Source organism: Stegostoma tigrinum, chromosome 2 (genome assembly GCF_030684315.1).
Source record: "Stegostoma tigrinum isolate sSteTig4 chromosome 2, sSteTig4.hap1, whole genome shotgun sequence".
In the NCBI taxonomy this organism is placed as follows: domain Eukaryota; kingdom Metazoa; phylum Chordata; class Chondrichthyes; order Orectolobiformes; family Stegostomatidae; genus Stegostoma; species Stegostoma tigrinum.
In genome coordinates, this window is record NC_081355.1 from 22,784,357 (window position 1) to 22,802,197 (window position 17,841).

The window sequence follows — 17,841 nt, forward strand, 5'->3', positions numbered from 1 at the left end:
TATAATGTTTGCAAGGATCATGAGATAGAAATGTCGCACAATACATCAGTTCTGATCTCCTCACCCATGTTTTCATTGGGACTCTTAATTAACACTACATGTAACAACAATAATTGTGTTACCTTTTTGCCTTTTATTCCCTTGGATCCAAATGCATTCTTGCCATCTGGCCCCTGAATGATAAAACACATATTTTGCAATACAGTCACAACATTTGCAAACACTTTTTGACCTGATTTGTTTATTTAAAATGTAGATTCTAGCAAAGCAAAAGATAGTTGCAATGTGACTTCAATAGTTTCATTCTGAAAAAGTAAGGAAAAGGTTTTGATGTTTCAGGCTTGTCATTCAAAATGAAGTCTTCTAAACTTTTCACCTTATCATCTGTGCAATGGCAAAATATTCCAACTGACTACAATTTGACCAGTTATTTTAGCCTGCATAAAGCTAGACTAACGTGTGATATTTCAATTCCCTATATCGACAAGTGAATATTGTAGGCAGAATATTAAATGAACTGTGCAATGTTACTACCAAATACGCTAATTTTTGGTACTAGGTTACTTACAATGCATTATTTGGTTGCACAGGGATGCTTCATTCATGTACAGTCTGACACAATTATTAGAGCAGGGAAACAGGATCAGAACTATAACTGCTCTTTCATAGGGTGAAAAGAAATGCATGATTCTCAATTTAGTTACTAAAATCCATCCGGTGAAAATATTACTTTCTAAAATTAGCCTGAAACAATCCTATCTGTTTCACAGAAGCAAACTTTCATTATTGTATTCTTTCTGCTGTTTGAAAAATTGTAATCTCCTATAGTATTATAAATAGCAAATCGTATTTGAACTTTTCAAATGCAAATAATATGTTGTTATTTCAACCTATTATTTCTTGGAAAAAATGTACTACAGTTTGAAGTTGAGTAAAGTTGAGGGTGGCTCAGTGGTTAGCACTGCAGCCTCACAGCGCCAGGGACCCAGGTTCAATTCCAGCTTTGGGTGACTGTCTGTGTGGAGTTTGCTCATTCTTCAAAGGACAGTGTGGACTTGTTGGGCTGAAGGGCCTGTTTCCACACTGTAGGGAATCTAATCTTAAAAAAAAATAAGGAAGAACAGAATCAAGGAGATACCTCAACATGACCAGAAAATGGGCCTTCAACTTTATTTCTCTTTCTGATCAGAAAACGCGTTGGAAAGAAGAATAAATTGAAAGGAAACAGAAGTTCACCATTATGCCACGAGGTCCATCTACTCCTTTTATGCCTTTCTCCCCAGGATTTCCAGGTTGACCCTGTTAAATATCCCAAGAAACTGGTTAGTATTTGGTTGATAATACAATTATGTTCCAGATATGATGGGGGTAGGTATATGTTACCAACCGACACTTTCAGAACAATGCATATACACGAAATACATAGTTAATCAACTCCAGAGTGTTGTAGAGTTATTAACAACTACTGTGTTTTTCCTATTGCCCCCCCAACTGCTATTATGAAGTCCCTGATGCAATAAACTCAACCTGAAGGAGGCAACTCATAAAATCTTATCCTAAATTTCTTCACGAGCTACAAACTGTAAAAGCTACAATCAACTGCCCAGTGATGCTGTAAAGACTCAAATAATTAAAAGATGTTCCCTGGTAGCATTGTGGATGTTCCTACAGCAGTGCAGCGCTTGCAGTGACTGCTGTGGTTCAAGAAAAGCAACGCAGTGCTACCCTCAAAGAGCAGTTAGGAATGGGAAACAAGGCCTTCTTCCAGTGAATGGAATAAACAAGTGGCTCAGATCTTCCGGACTCTGCAAAGCTGGAAATGGGATATATCCCCAAAGATTCTGACTCACTAACTTCATAGAAATTATCGTGAAACATTAAACATCTGACGGGCCATTTCTTTGCTCCCTGAGACCCTATGCATTAAATGTCTCAGATTCTGAGTTAGAGTCAGAGACTTAGGACAAACCTAACTCACTAACCTGGATAGTTACATAGGAAATCTAGACAAAATAAGGCCTTATCTAACTTCTAGGTATCTATACAACTGACCCATCCCAACTGCCCACTGTCCATCTCTATCCTAGCCTCCTTGATACTGGTCATTTGTTAAGGTCCTAGCTGATGTTATTACAAGGCAAATCAAATCCCAGATTGAAATCCAGCTACGCAGCTTATATTATGTTTCTTTTTGAAGTTGCAGACTTGCTCACTTAGCTGGTGGGTTTGGTCGCAGATGTTTTACCACCCTGCTAGGTAACATCGTCAGTGCACCTCCAGTGAAGCGGCGGTGTTCTGTCCTGCTTGTTATTTATATTCCTCAGTTTGCTGGGGTGGTTGTTACTAATTCTGGTTCTGTTTATCAGTGGTTTGTATATTGGGTCCAGTTCAATGTGTTTGCTAATAGAGTTCCAGTAGGAATGCCCTGGCATATCTCTGGTTGGCTTGTGCTATTATGGATGTGTTGTCCCAGTCGAATTTGTGTCCTTCTTTGTCCATGTGTATAGAGACCAGTGAGAATTGGTCGTGTCTCTTGACGACTGGTTGACCAAGTCTACAACCTCATTCACAACATGAGCTACAAATCTTCTCAAAAACTTTTGTTTCTTTTTGTTTTATAATGAGGTGGTCTCTCACTGAAACAGAAGTATGCAACGCAGAGATTTGGTTTTAGCAATATTTTATTGATGCAACTGAAGTGAAGATAAAATTGAATAAACCATTTATTTACACACAGCACATGTCTTAAGATTTCAAAACACATAGTTAAAAATGTAAAATCCCATCAATCCAAAACGCACTGCATTAAAGTACTCACAACAGAGAGAATTCCCCTCTCTTCACCTCTGTAAGTTTTACTTATCTATGGCTTCAGCTCCAAGTATTATAAGTCTGATAGCCTCTTCCTGGAGCCTTCATGCAACTCAGCTTAGATTTTCTCAACTTCAAGGAACCCTTTAGGGTTTTACTCAAACACTTCTGGTCTGGAACTTCTACAAAACTCATTATGTGGAGATAATCTAATTCATAACGGTTTGAATGCACTTTTTTCCTCAGGAGCAAGTGCTTTACAAACTTAGTTTCAGCGAGACTTCTGCAGAATTGCCTAAGTTTAGAACTTTTACGAAACTCATTACATGGAGATAACTTCATTCCTAACAGTTGGAATGAACTTTTTTTCTCAGGAACAACTGCATTACATATCCAGCTTCAGCAAGACTTTGGCAGAATTGCTTAAATGAAACACAAGAAGACCTTTCTAAGCAAGTCACATTTCTTCTCGTCAAAAGAAAGAAATAAACCATCCCTGACCTTTCAACTGAAGCTAAACGCACAACTGTTGTTTTGTTCAATTGTAAATTTCTCCCAATGTAAACAAAAAACCATTATTCTCAAGGAAGTCTTTCCCTCACATTGTGTTTTATAAAATGTCATCACTGGTACAAAATACTTACAAGTTAATCGTTAAATCCCTTCAAACAAACAGAAAACTCCTACGTCAATAGCTTAAAATATCAGAAGTCCAAACTCAAAAGTGATTAATATCACACTTCCCATCAATTCTCCCAGCCGCTCCAACACCTAGTAGAAACTATCGCCTACAACAGGGAAGGAAATATGCCATCCTCACCTGATCTGGCCTACATGTGACTCCAGACCCACAGCAACGTGGTTGATTCTCAACTGCCCTCTGAAATGGCCTAACCATCCATTCAGTTCAGTTGGGATTTCAATGTTCACCACCATGAGTGGCTCAGCAACAACATTACTGATTGAGGTGGTCAGGTCCTAAAGGACATTGCTGCTAGACCAGGTCTGTGACAGGTGGTGAGGGAACCAGCAAAAAGATAAAAGGTACTTGACCTCATTCTTCCCAATCTGCCAGGTGCAGATGTATCTGTCCTTGACAGTATTGGTAAGAGTGACCACCGCACAGTCCTTGTGGAGACCAAATCCAGCCTTCACACTGAGAATAACCTCCATCGTGCTGTGTGGAACTATCATCATGCTAAATGGGACAAGCTTTGCACAGATCTAGAAACTCAAGGCTGGGCATCCTTGAGGCACTGTAGGCCATCAAAAGCAGCAGAACTGTATGCTAGCACAATCTGTGACTTCATGGCCCAGCATATCACCCACTCAACCATTGCCATCAAGTCAGAGGATCAACCCTGGCTCAACAGAGAGTGCAGGAGCAGCACCAGGTATGCCCGAAAATGAGGCATTACCTGCTGAAGCCACCAAACGGGCTACTTGCATGAATCAGAAACTCAACTGACTCACCACATAAACAGTGGCTACAAGAGTAGGTCAGAAGCTAGGAATACTGCAGCGAGTAACTCACCTCTTGACTCCTCAAAGCCTGTCCACCATCTACAAGGCACAAGTTAGGAGGGCGATGGAATACTCTTCACTTGCTTGGATGAGCGAGGCCCCAACAACAGTCAAGAAGCTTGACAGCGCCCAGGATAAAGCAGCCCATTTGATTGGCACTATATCCACAAGCATCCACTCCCTTCACCTGTAGCAGCTGTGCGTACTATCCACAAGAAGCACTGACCCTAACGGTCCTCAGACAGCACCATCCAAACCACGACTGTTTCCATCTAAACGGACAATGGCAGCAGCTATATGGGAACACCACCACCTCCAAGTTCCTCACCATCCTAACTTGGAAATATATCGCCGTTCCTTCATTGTCGCTGTGTCAAAATCCTGGAATTCCCCCCCTATTGGTATTGTGGGTCAACCTACAGCAGGTGGACTGTAGTGGTTTAAGAAGGCAGCTCCCCACCACCTTCTCAAGGGGCAACAGGGCACGGGCAATAAATGCCCATATCCCACAGATGAATTCTAAAAATTCCCTTTTTTAATCTACTTCATGCATGATTCTTTTTTTCAAAGGGGACAATGTCAAATTTCAGGCCTTAGAAATCCAACTGAAGAGAGTTTTTGCATTCTTTATTCGGCCAAAGTATCCACATTATACCACAGGTTTTCTGGCCAATCTGAGACAGCATAGGCGGGATGACATTTTACATCTGTCTAAGGAAAGATTTCTTGTGTTCGGGATCCCAGCAGCAGTCAGGATGGTTAAACTGTTCACCAATTCCTATGTAGTCTAGCAACTACAAGAATGGAGAGTGGGCTGAGGAAGGCCTCTGATTCTTCTACCTGGAGATCTTGTTGTGAGATCTAAAGAACCAAAGTGAGGTGATGTTTGCCAAGGACTGGGCAAAAAGACCAGCCTGCCAAACAAAGCAGGCTTTAGTGAAGATGGGCAAGGAAGTATACAACAGGCAAGTGGAATCTCCAACATGGAGAAAGCCCTTGAATCTCTTCATGCACTTCGGAAGGGTGAGAAAGATGAGTGGCATGACATCTTTAGGTGTCACTGCCCATGACCTCCCCACCATTTAGCTATGCATCATTTCTCAAATGAATGTATCTTGCAGGTTCACTCATTCCCCGCTCTTCAGGTGCCTCTGTACGCCCTCATCCGAATAGTTAACATTACCCCGCTCCCACTGCTCTCTCACATTCATGCCACAAACGATGCCCTTCTCTTCTCTCCAAATCATCCCTTTTTCATAGTAATAGCTTTCCCATTGTACAAGATAGTGCACTGGAAGAGGCAGTGACTACCTTGTCCATTGGGAAGGTGGTCTTATTGATGGTTGATTATTGATTTCAGCAATATACCTCTATGAAAGCCTGGGCTTCGAGCTTCCATGCCCAAATGTGAGGAGTGTGGGGTCTCACCTTCTTTGGATCTCTCGTGTCCATCCCCTCCTGCCCATGGAACAACTTATGTCTGAGGAGGTGGCATCTGCTGATGACGGTGTTGCTCCTGTTGTAACCGACGCTAGTGTTTCTCCTCAAGTGAGGTCAAAGATAGAGCTGACATAAGCTGCTCCCACACACCAGTGGAAACTGACAGCACAGGCATGCAGCTCAAGGTGAGTGAAGCACAAAGCTGGGAAACTGACTTCTCAAAACGTGGAATCACTTATCAAGTGGTGAAAGCATACTCTCAGAAGAGGAATTAGGAGCACCAGTCTCCCCGCTGGGGGCCTGTCTGGAGGTCTATTCAGTTTCACCATTTCAAAGCTTCCCAGCCCATCATTTTCACTGAAGCATCACTTCCCATTGTCCTCTCACCTCAGTGACCCTGGCAGAGTGTAAAGAGTTTGGGAAATCTTTGATCCTGCTTGGAAGCTACAATGGAGGATTATATTCAAAGTTAATGTAGTTGTTCTGCATATTGTAACAAATTTCTGGATGGGAGATGTACAACTCACTTATAAACCTGTACGGGAAAAAAATGCTGGAGGCTTTTGACCAGATGTCATTTTTGGGGGCCTTAGCCCCATGCTTATAGTGAAACACAGGTTTTCATGGCAGGTAAATTTCTATTCTGGCTGTGATTGTACCAACCTCATGCATGAATAAATAAAAAGAATATTGTGGCAATAAAAGAATACTGCATATTGTACTGTGTGCCAATAAAATAAATGTTTTTCCATATTATAATAGTAACTGCACATCAAACTATTTCATTGACTGACAACACTTTGAAGTATCCAGCCATGAAAGGCACTGCACAAATGAAATTCTTTTTAAGATTAATCCTGTTACACACTACTTCTTTTTTGGTCCCACCTTTGCCTCTCCTTCATAATTTGTTCTCCTGACCCTCCACAAAGGCAAACTCCACTTGGTCCATTTCAGAGGTGAACATGTTATCTATATCAAATTAATGGTAAATCATGAAACTTACATGTTTCCCTTTATGACCAATGTCGCCATCCATTCCCGGAGGGCCTGGGTCTCTGGTCAGACCCTGTCATATAAATAACACAGAAGCATTGATTAAAGTGGCTGCTTGTTTCATAATCACTAAAGAAATCTAAGTTAGGTATTAGAAATCTAATGTAAGAATTGGGGTTCTTGAAGTTAATTTATCAATGTGCATTGTATGTATGTATGTACGTTTAAAATTGGATGGGATTTCCCACATAAAACGAAGCAATTAACTGCTAATATTATCATTAATTTTAAAGCATGATACAGGATCAGACAGCCCTACTTTTCATCAGAGGTTTTGAATTTGTCTCCAACAGTAAACTCTGGAGTAGGTAAAGGTGACACTGTAATCTCAGAAGGTACACCTGGGCTAGGTTTGTAAGCTTGGGATTTAACGTTGCTGAGAATGTAAACATAATCAGTCGCCAACACAGAATTTCCACGCTATTACTGGAGAATGATCAGTAACAGGATCAGCTGAAATTTCAACTAGGTCGTCCCTTTCTAACATTTGGGATAAAGCACAGCACTCCTAAGATCAGCTCAGCTCAGACCAGCAATTAAAACTAATGCCTTTTTGTTCTGGTGCTATACTGGCAAATGCACACTACCAGCAACCACTATTTTCACTTCTTTTCAAGCATGAACCCAAAGTCAATCAACTTCCTATATTTCACAACCAATGACAGTGATGATCACTACTGTCTTTAGAGCAATGTAACATCATTTCTCCACGATATAAGTTTCAGCAGCATCAGATCAGGTAAGTCAATTTTTATTAAACTTCGATTCCACCATAATGCATGGTGTATTTGGCACTGAACTGCAGAGATATTTCTGCACCCACCAACAATACTGTATTGTATTCATTTAAAATGGGATGTGATCATTAGAGCTCCAAATAGTGTAATACATACTCTAAAAAATGATACATATTAATGCACACTTCAACCTGATACAATAATTTCTATCAATTGTCAGAATTGGACAGTTCTATACATGACAAGTTGTTCAACACAGATCATCCCAGTACACTGATGTCCATCATAACCATATTTAGGCTAAAGACATGCAAACTGCTGTTGAGCTTCTACTCTTACGACTCTTGCATCTGCAATTTGCGTTTTATTTAAAATGTATTTTGCCTTTAGCTTAATAAATATGTGGTTTATCAACTTTCTCCCTATTTCAGGACAGTTATGTATTGACAAAGATTGGGAAGGTCTCAATTATTTCTTTATCTGTGCTGAGTTAGCTACTCCCAGTCAGGGTTACTGCAGAAGGGCTATCATTGGATTTAATATATTTGGATTGGAATGGGAAAAGCATGCTGTTTGTGCCCACCACTCCACAATGGAATGCTGGAGAGTGCAAATGCAGTTTAGACAGGGACACAACAATGATATTTCTGACTATCATGTACCCTGATGATGTCAACTCTTAATGCTCACTTGGTTGGTGTGCCCACATAAGGAAGTAATGATCCTTGCTGACTTGGACAGAAGGAACAAAAAATGAAGTTGCAAGAGATAAGTTAAAACAATGCATTCATTCGGAGCTTCCTAAACAAAGAGAAATAGACATAAAGATGAAGTTTTTAAATTGAACTGTTTGGATTATATTTAATATTAGAGTGAATTCTGTTTAAATTCTGTTTTGTAGGTTACTAACTTGCAGTTCTGACTAAAAGAAATTAAGATCTCAGGCTCAGAATGATAGCTCACCCAATACCATGTTTGGCCACTAGATGCCAATGTTGCTGCGGTTAAGAGATTCAACAAAAAAACCTAAGCAACCCTGTTGTCTGGAGAAGCATTCTTCAACGAAACTAAGCCAAACTTTACATTAGCGTGCTCACTGCAGATCTCCACACGAGGCTGTGTGAATTCCCTCGTGGATAGTCATGCGTCAGATGCATGATCTGCCTGACCTTGCTTTCTGTCCACTAGGACAGTAAAATTTGATGAGCCAACTCCCATCTAAAATGATATTTTCATTGGCTGCTAAGCTGCTCCACTTTCGGGAACTGTCTGAAATGCCTGCTTCTTGATCAATATTGAGTGAGTATCACTCATACCTGGCCAAAGCACTTCACATCTCCTCTGTTTTCCAGGTCTAAATGAGTACTCAACAACCTAGATACATTTAATCAACCTGTTCAGATATGTTATGACACACCTCCGGAGCAGGTTAAGACTTGACAAATTATGACTTTCAGGCTCAGAGGTAGGGACACTACCACTTTGCCACAACAGCCCCAAACTGTTGCTTAGGTTTTGACTCTATTCTGGGCTCCTCCGCTTTCATGTCTCCTGAATCATTACCTCAATGTCAATACATAGCCCTCCATCTATTGCACCTAAACTCATGCCTTCAATTGGATTGCAGCACTTTTGCTTGCCAAAGTTTGTTTTGCAAGGAACTCCTGGACTGAACTTTTAATAATTTCCACTCATTTAAATCAGCATGACTCAGCAACTGGGTTGAATAGTACGGTGCCCTGAGGCATGCAGCTGCTGAGACATGCTTTAATTGTAAACAGCTATCTGTATCTGTTTGTAGTCTCTATATTATCCTGTAATCTCCTTTACGACAGCTGAACAGAATATTTTTCATAAAACTGACCAAAAACTGTCTTTCTCACAGACACAGACATACAAAGATTCAGTTCCAATACAAACCTGCCGACCTCGAGCTCCCACTTCTCCTTTTCGACCCAGAGTACCAGGAGATCCTGGCGTCCCCTACAACAAGAAAATACTTGTCAACAATTGTATCGTACGTGGGTTTAAGTCAGCAATGATCCAGTTGTCCCACAGATTATTTCACAGATCCTCTATACCATCGTTGCTTTACTTTGAATTAAAGAGACACTGTAACCAATTTGGTCCTATATTGTACGCTAACATTATACTGATGATGTATGCACAGCTATAAACTGCAAGTATTTTTAGGTTTATAAATGAAAGTTTGTTGCCCAGGAATTGAACTAAATAATGCAATAATATTTCTTTAGTATAAACTAAATAAAGAGCATGGGTGGCACAGTAGTACAGCAGTTAGTACTGCTGCCTCACAGTGCCAGGGACATAGCTTCAGTTCCAGCTTTGTTTGTGTGCAGTTTGCATGTTCTCACCATGTCTGTGTGAGTTTCCTCCGGGTGCTCTGATTTTCTCCTACAGTCTAAAGATGTGCAGATTAGTGGACAGGCCAGTCTAAAAACTGCTCATAGAGTGCAGGTTAGGTGGTTTAGCCATGGTTAAAAGCCCTTCTTGGGATTATATTAATGAGGTGGAGGGGTGGGACAGTGCCTGACAAAGGCCTGAATGGCTTCTTTCTGCACTGTGAGCAATCTTTGAGCACCTCTACTCTTCTATAAACATTAACTCATAATGGCTACTGTGTTGTCTTCCACAATATCCATTTACAGCAAGTCGCTACAACTCATGAACTCTAGAAAGACCAGGCCAGCAGGCACATGGAAATATCATCAACTGCAGTTTTCCTTCACACTCACTTGTCAAAGGCTTGCAAATCCCTCTGGGATGAATCCACACCACACGAGTGCAGAAGTTCAAGAAGGCAGGTCACGACCTCCTTATCAAGGCCAGTAAATGCCAACAATGCTTGCATGCTATTAGTGCTGGTTGTGTCTCAGTGTAGAACAAATATTTATTGTGCTGTTTCCTAATTGCAATCATTAAAAATGGGTTGTTACAAACCACAGAGTAGCATTTTACCACAGGGGTTTTTGACCCAGTAATCAATTTTATCTCCCTGTTAAGGCATGGTAAAATGCTCCTTCATTTACACTTCAATTATTAAGTACGAGGAAAAGCAAACACATTCAGAATGCTGTTTTCTTTGGGGACATGTATGAACTGAACTGTTTTAAATTAAACAAAAGCAAGTTTAGTCAGGTTGATCATTGCAAACTTAGCACATTTATGGAGTTATTTGGCTGTTTTACGTAACAAGCATTTCCTAAATGACACCTCATATCATTAAAGTTAGTGAACGTTCATTCTTGTTTCCAGACAGTAAAGATAGCCCATCAGCCATATTTGTTCCTTGCTCCTTTAAACAAGTTCCATTTCAACCTATGATGTGGAGGTGATGGTGTTGGACTGGGGTGGACAAGGTCAGCAATCACACAACACCAGGTTATAGTCCAACCGGTTTATTTGAAAACACAAGCTTTCTGAGTGCTTCACCTGATAAAGGAGGAATGTGTGACTTCTGACATTTTAATCTAAGAATAAATCTTTTCAAAGTCATTGTTTAAACAAATTACTATCCACTCTGTCACCACAACTATATACTTCTACCACCGCTTCATCACCTGTGTTCTCACTGTCCTTGGTTACCTCCCTGATATTAACTCAGTTGCAGACAGGAGACTTGGAGGGTTATGTAGGATGCACAAAAAGTAATATTCGCTTATGGGGCCTCAGGAGTTAAAAGGAAGGTGGCAGGGGAAATGGAGGGGACAGTGGGGCTTCAATCAAGAGTATTCAGTCCCTATTAAGGGATCACAGCACCAGGAAAGGGGTGGAGCCTCTGAAAGCCTTCTCCAGTGATCTTAGTGTGAACACTCTTGGCTCCTTCTCCCGTGACCCTGTCTTTTGACCTGCTTCATGCCATCACTCACTAATGCCTGATTCAATGCCTTAGGTGGGTGCAGTACCAGCTGTAGTCTCTGAATGGCTGGGTGGCAGTGTTGAGCATAGAAAGGTCTCCAGACTGATTGGGTGGCAGTTCTCAACAGCCAGGACTTTCACCTTGGGATATGACTGATGAATCCTCAACTGTGAAAGGTAAGGCACATAGCATGTTACTCCAATGTCCAAGGTTGGAGGACATCTTTCCAACGCAGTCTTCAATCAGTAGGTCTAGAGTGATCCTTCAAAGGCCTGCAGTTATCTGGTGCTTTCCTTGATCCTGTCCATCATCGTTATCATCCTTTTACTGTGACTCCTCAGCACGACTCTTTGGCACAGTTGCTTGGTGTAACGGCTGGAGTCTCAAGTAAGTACCAAGATGTGGAGTGTGCAGCAAACCAGCACCAATCTGCAGCCTCCTCATCCTCCAACCCCTCTCTCCTCCAGCAGTGTGTGCCATTCTGCTGGTATGGCCTGATCTCCCTCTTCAGACCAATGGGGAAAATATGACTAACCACTTCCTTTCTCTCTATGCGACCTCTCAGGTCTCCAATAAAGTATTACTGCACAACACTCATTCTATTTAGGTGGGCCCAGGTCTTTGCAGCTCAATATCCCATCTTGGCTACCACAGACTCATCATCACCAGTTACCCATGCGACTTTTGTCACACTAAACTCCACAAGCTTTTTATTTTAAAAAGTAGAAACTGCCTTTCAAAGACAACAAAATTATCTCATCTCAAATCTGCTACAAGCTGAAAAGCACAAATGTTCTAAAACAAGAAAACATGGACAAACCAAGCTCAGGGTGAGAGAGAAAATGCGACAGAAACGTTTTTTTTCTTCATTTACGGGGTGTAGTCATTGCTGGCTAGGCCAGCATTTATTGCCCATCCCTAACTGCCCTCTAGGCAAGTTAAAGGTCAGCCATATCGCTGTGGGTCTGTAGTCATTTGTAGGTCAGACGAGATAAAGACTTGAGTGAGCCAGGAGGGTTTTTGTTCCAACAATGGAAATCATGGTCATTATTAGACTCTTAATTCCATAGTTTTATTGAAGTCAATCGAGCACTGTCGCCACCAGCACTATCACTGCACATGGGAGTTGCAGGGATAGAGCGAGAGCTGGTTTACTGTGTAGGTAAAGGACTGAAAGAGGCACGCAGCAATACTTACATTCTGACAACCAGCTGTGAGCACCAAATGACAACCCTACTGCAGTCCCTCAGTTCTGGAAGAAGAAGGGAAGATTGGTTGCCTCTGATGTTAACCTGATCAATATCAAATGCCAGGGAAGAGTGGCCAGGGAGGTGAACCATGTTTGCCAACACGATAAAGGTTGTGGAAAGCAGAGAACAGCAGATGTCAGTTGAAATCTTCCTCTCCAGCGCTTGGCAGTCTTCAGCGATGCATCAAGGACGTGCTTATGCACAGATAGATTTTTCCAGCATTTTATTTAGCTTTTGCTCATGTAAAAGGCCTAATACCTGTCATGGGCATGAGCCACAGTAGTTATGGGTGTGGGCTTCCGGTGTGGAATTGATTGTAATTTTCTAGATGTCCCCAGTATCACAGTCTTCAGCCAATTCGATTTAACCCATGGGATTTTAGAAAACCACTGAAGGCACAGAGGACTGCAAAGAATGTGGGCCTTGACATTATTTTGAATAATAGCAATGAAGACCTGTGCTGTAGAGCTTGGTGCACCCCTAGCCTAGCTGTTCCCGCACAGTGTCTGTCGCAAATGCACAGATCTACACGCTATTGTTCTAACCATTAGTGCACCAGCAACAGAAGGAGAATGGTTGAGGGACATTGACCTCACTCAGGGTACCCCTATCTCTGAAGAAGACAGGGTGGTGCCAGTAGGTACCCAGCCAGAGGAGGAACTACCCATAGGCCATGCAGAAGTCTCCACGGCCTTCCATCCCCACGCTGCCTGTCACCTTCCGCCAGTGGGGAGTCAATCTGAGGAGCCTGCACCAGCCTCTGGGAAGGACACACTGAGCACATTAGGGGCCTCCGGCCACAAATGCTCTCAGGCTCAAACAACAAGAAATCCAAAGCCACAAACTCCCCTATGAGGCAGGCTCCCTCCAATTCAATAGCAAAACCTAGCACTGAACTGAGATGTAGTCAGAGGGAAAGAAAGAAGGAAATTTTGCAAGGGCACGTGGGTTAGACAAATGACAATTCTCTGATGATATGTTATCGCCCGAGTAAATTTGCATTCAGTTGTGTGAATGAATACCTGTCCTGCTGCAACTAGAACCCTGAAGGTACAGAGACTAGCCATCTTTAGGGCTGCACAATGTTTTATGATCTAAAGTGTGAAGTGAGCAGCTTCTACACTTTGTGCAAGAACATTTGCTATTGGAATGTAATTGTTACATTGCAAACTAGGTTCTATCTTCTGGGCTGCTAACACTGGTTGTACATCACAGTTATTAGTGGGTGATATTCATGAAGTTGTATGAAGTGATCACGTGAGTGGAGGCAATCATTCGGACTGGAGGTTAATACCAAAGGTTCACCTCGAATGTGGCATTTACAGGTACTTTTTCACACTGGTGTAAGGGTATCTGTGTAGTACTGTTGCCCTTTGAAGGGCCTCACATCGAACATAGCTGAATTGCCATCCCTCACCAAATGAACTACTTACCTCGCCCACTGTGTGTGTGGTGGCAGCCATTTTCACCTCAGTCATGTCCTTCTTAGATACAGAACACCGGAATGAAACAGCAGTCATTCCTCACACAGTGAGTCTTAGGCTGAGCCTCTTGCTATTGGCGCTTCCCCAAATTTACAGTGACCCTTCTTAGTAGCCCTCCCCATCCACTTCCCCTTCTCCCCACTCAACAGGGTAAATATGTCCAATCTCGGAATGCACTGCTTCCCTCCGAACCGTGGAAGCTGAGGTGCTGCTGACTGTCAATTATCAAGCCATTCCCACACAACCACTTTCCCTTCAATGCTCTATCATCACCTGTCCTCCTTATACATGCAGCTGCCCCTCTGCATTTGCCATTCTCTCGGCATTCTGGCACAGTGTGTCAAATTTCCACAATTAAGATCCCCAGCTTCCTTCCTGCACCGCTGGCCCAGATAAGCAAACCTCTTGCTTGACTTGCAGTGGATGGACCCCAGGACTGACCAGTGTCCACTGTGCGGAAGCTGGCCATTCAGCCCATCAAGTCCACACCGACCCTCAGACCAACATACCCTATCTTTGCAATTCCCACCCTGGACACTATGGGCAATGTAGCATTGCCAATCCACCTAACCTGCACATCTTTGGACTGTGGCAGGAAACCCACACAGACAGGTGAAGAATGTATAAACTCCACACACACAGTTGCTCAAGGCTGTAACTGAACCCAGATCCAGTGCTAACCACTGAGCCACCACGCCACCCTCTTGAATGTCTTCGATGGACAGCCCTGTGAGCATCGACACAGACACAAAGTGAGCGAACGCTAAGACAGCAAGCGAGGATCCCCAAGAAGAACACAGGCTGAATCCATGGAATCAGATGCCTGTCCCTCTTTGCACCATGTTCTCAATGCAGCATTGCAATGAGAGATGCCAATGCATTCCAAAATGCTGTATTCTGGGAGCAGACTGTGCATTGTGTCATGATGATGCAGTGAGGCTGGTACATGTTGGATCCATTGTCCACGGTGCATCCTGCCGCTGCCCAATGTGTGTGCCCTATGGTGCTAGCTCCGGGCTTCCAAGATGGAGGCACCAAATAGCAAGTGACAAAAGCTCTGGGTTTCATATGGGGACTTTTTGGTGTCCCACTTCTGTCCATTGGAAGCATGAATGGGGAACTGCATAGTAATGAGACAAGATTGGATAACAATGAAGCTGCTCATGAACAACAATCCATCCCACTCACCCAATCATAATTTACCTTCTGATACGTCGCTGGAATTGCGGACTTTTTGGGTCAAAGTCCAGCTGGTCCTTGTTCAACATCTCACTCAATTTTCCCCCAATTCTTACCATAGCCCTCATCATTCAGATGCTGTCATAATTCCACTCATAATATATTATCACACTAATTCAAACATGGGGTATGTCTGCTTAAAGTCTGCCTTTCAGCTAGGCTACTGCTCTCTGATGAAGGGTCTCGGCCTGAAACGTCAGAAGCTCCTGAGATGCTGCTTGGCCTGCTGTGTTCATCCAGCTCCACACTTTGTTATCTATGATTCTGAAAATTCTCCCATACATATCCACAGGGAAAAAGTTTAAATGCTTCACAAGCCTTTGCATTATTTTCACCTCAAAGCAAATTCAATTCAGGAACTCATTGAAATGTTAATGAAGCAGCAGCTGAGGAAGCAGACAAACATTGAACATTCACAATGCTGTTATACTCATCAAATCCAAGTATTAACAACCTGTATGCCTCGCAGTCCTGGATCTCCTTGAGGGCCTGGAACACCATCTCTTCCTTTAGGCCCCTATACGCAAGGATAAGTGTTATTAAATGGTTTCACAACCAATTACCATCTTAACTAAGAGAATAAATAAGAGAAATTGGTGTATAATCAATAAATCTATATCCTGTTGCTGATTTGTCAATGCACATTCCCCCCCTCATCTACCTCTGTCTTCACCAGCAATTAGCATTAATGTTTCTATTTTGTTTCTCATGTAAGAACCCAATTTGTTGCATTATTAATGTAATTTTATAATGCCTCAAACCACGATCTTCTGTACTTCTGTTTTGGGAAACTTCACTTCAATTCTGGCTAAAATCAGCTCTAATATATTGCAGTTGTAACAGCGACACTGTGGAGCCACTATTTTCTCTTCAGTCGTCCTTTTCTCACTCATTGAACACCACTTCCTAAAGATGGAGTGGGTGCAAAAAGGATGAATCGTTAATTGGTAATGTTCTTAGATTAGACAACTAGCTATCTCTATGAATGCTCTAGAGATACAAGTTCAAATCTCAGCAGGACAACTTTTAATTAAAGTTCAATTAATTAGAAAACCTAACGTGCTGCTCGTTTTAGAGAATGAAATCTTCTGGCCTAACTCGTCTCATCCTGCATGTCACTCCAAGCTCCAAGGTGATTGACTTTTAGCTGCAGTCTGAGACAACAGACAAGCCACTCAGTTGGACTGACCACTATAGAAAAATGAATTGAGATTAACACTGAATCGACCCCCCGCCCCCCCGCCATACTGACATCGACACCAAAAGGTACACATTGCCCTGTTGTCCCTGCAAAGTCCTGTTCACTAACATCTGAAAAAGTTGTTCCAGAGACTAATGAAGCAAAATCCTACACAATCATTCACCAACATATACCTTATAACTTGAACCTCCAATATTTATCCCCAGGTAAACCTATCCCAGCAATAGGAGAGATCCATCAGAGATGGCAGCACAGTAGTATAGTCAGGAGGGAATGGCCTTTTGAGTCCTCAACTTTGACTCTGAACTCAATCAGGTAGCTTTGGATCGAGTCAAATGTGGAAATCTCCTGCTGACTGCTACCCCCTCAACTAATGAATCTATACTCCTTCATGTTGAAAAGCATCTACAGGAAACACTGATGGTAGTAAGGACATTGCGATTATGAACCTCAATTTGTTTATCAATATTGCTGTTTGGGTTTATGTGGCACAAACGCTTTCGACACATATAAAATATTAACACACTTCAAACTTTGCTAATCCTGAGATGCCAGCCGAGAACAATTTCTTTCACTTTTGCTGTCTACTCTGCAAGCTTTTAGTGCCATTTGATGCTATATGAGAAGACCATGATTGGAACAAAGTAAATCTTACCTGTGCACCCACTTGTCCCCTTCCACCAACAGGACCCTATTAAAATGGATAAATAATTGTAAACGTTCTTTATAATTAGTTATTCTCATGATAATGCTGTGATGTATCATTTTCTTATCAAATGACATTTTTGAAAAAATGAGGACATTCCACTTTATCTAAAATACAGATAAAATAAATACAGTAAGTTTATATGAGGTTTCCCTACTCCATCTCATGACTCTCCGAAGCATTTTATCTTGGGCCCGTACTCTTCCACATCTTCACAGCTATTTCTCAGGAGTTTATCTGCACTCATAGGACCATCCCTCACATGTGCATTTACGACACATCCACTTCGCCAGGCCCTCACTATGTTCCTTAAGATTTTATCATCCCCTTCACTAACTCATGATGTGGAGGTGCAGGTGTCGGACTGGGTTGAACAAGGTCAAAAATCATACAACACCCAGGCTGTAGTCTAACAGGTCTATTTGAAAACATAAGCTTTCCGAGCATTGCCCCTTCCTCGGGTGTAGTGAGAGAAGAGGTATCAAGGCACAGAATTTATAAGTAAAAGATCAA

The 17,841-nt window shown here is 42.1% G+C and overlaps 1 protein-coding gene across 5 annotated transcripts in view; it reads right to left on the minus strand.

The window, feature by feature from the left end:
- The window catches only part of LOC125462486 (collagen alpha-6(VI) chain-like), a 164,326-nt gene that overhangs the window by 53,042 nt on the left and 93,443 nt on the right, over positions 1-17,841 (minus strand). For all 5 annotated transcript variants that reach the window (XM_048552571.2, XM_048552580.2, XM_048552599.2 and 2 more), the window contains 6 exons: positions 17,278-17,313; positions 15,876-15,938; positions 9,489-9,551; positions 6,782-6,844; positions 1,237-1,299; positions 123-173 (listed from right to left, as the gene is read on the minus strand). In XM_048552571.2, coding sequence (XP_048408528.1) covers positions 123-173; positions 1,237-1,299; positions 6,782-6,844; positions 9,489-9,551; positions 15,876-15,938; positions 17,278-17,313 — 339 coding nt within the window. The remainder of the gene's footprint in view (positions 1-122; positions 174-1,236; positions 1,300-6,781; positions 6,845-9,488; positions 9,552-15,875; positions 15,939-17,277; positions 17,314-17,841) is intronic.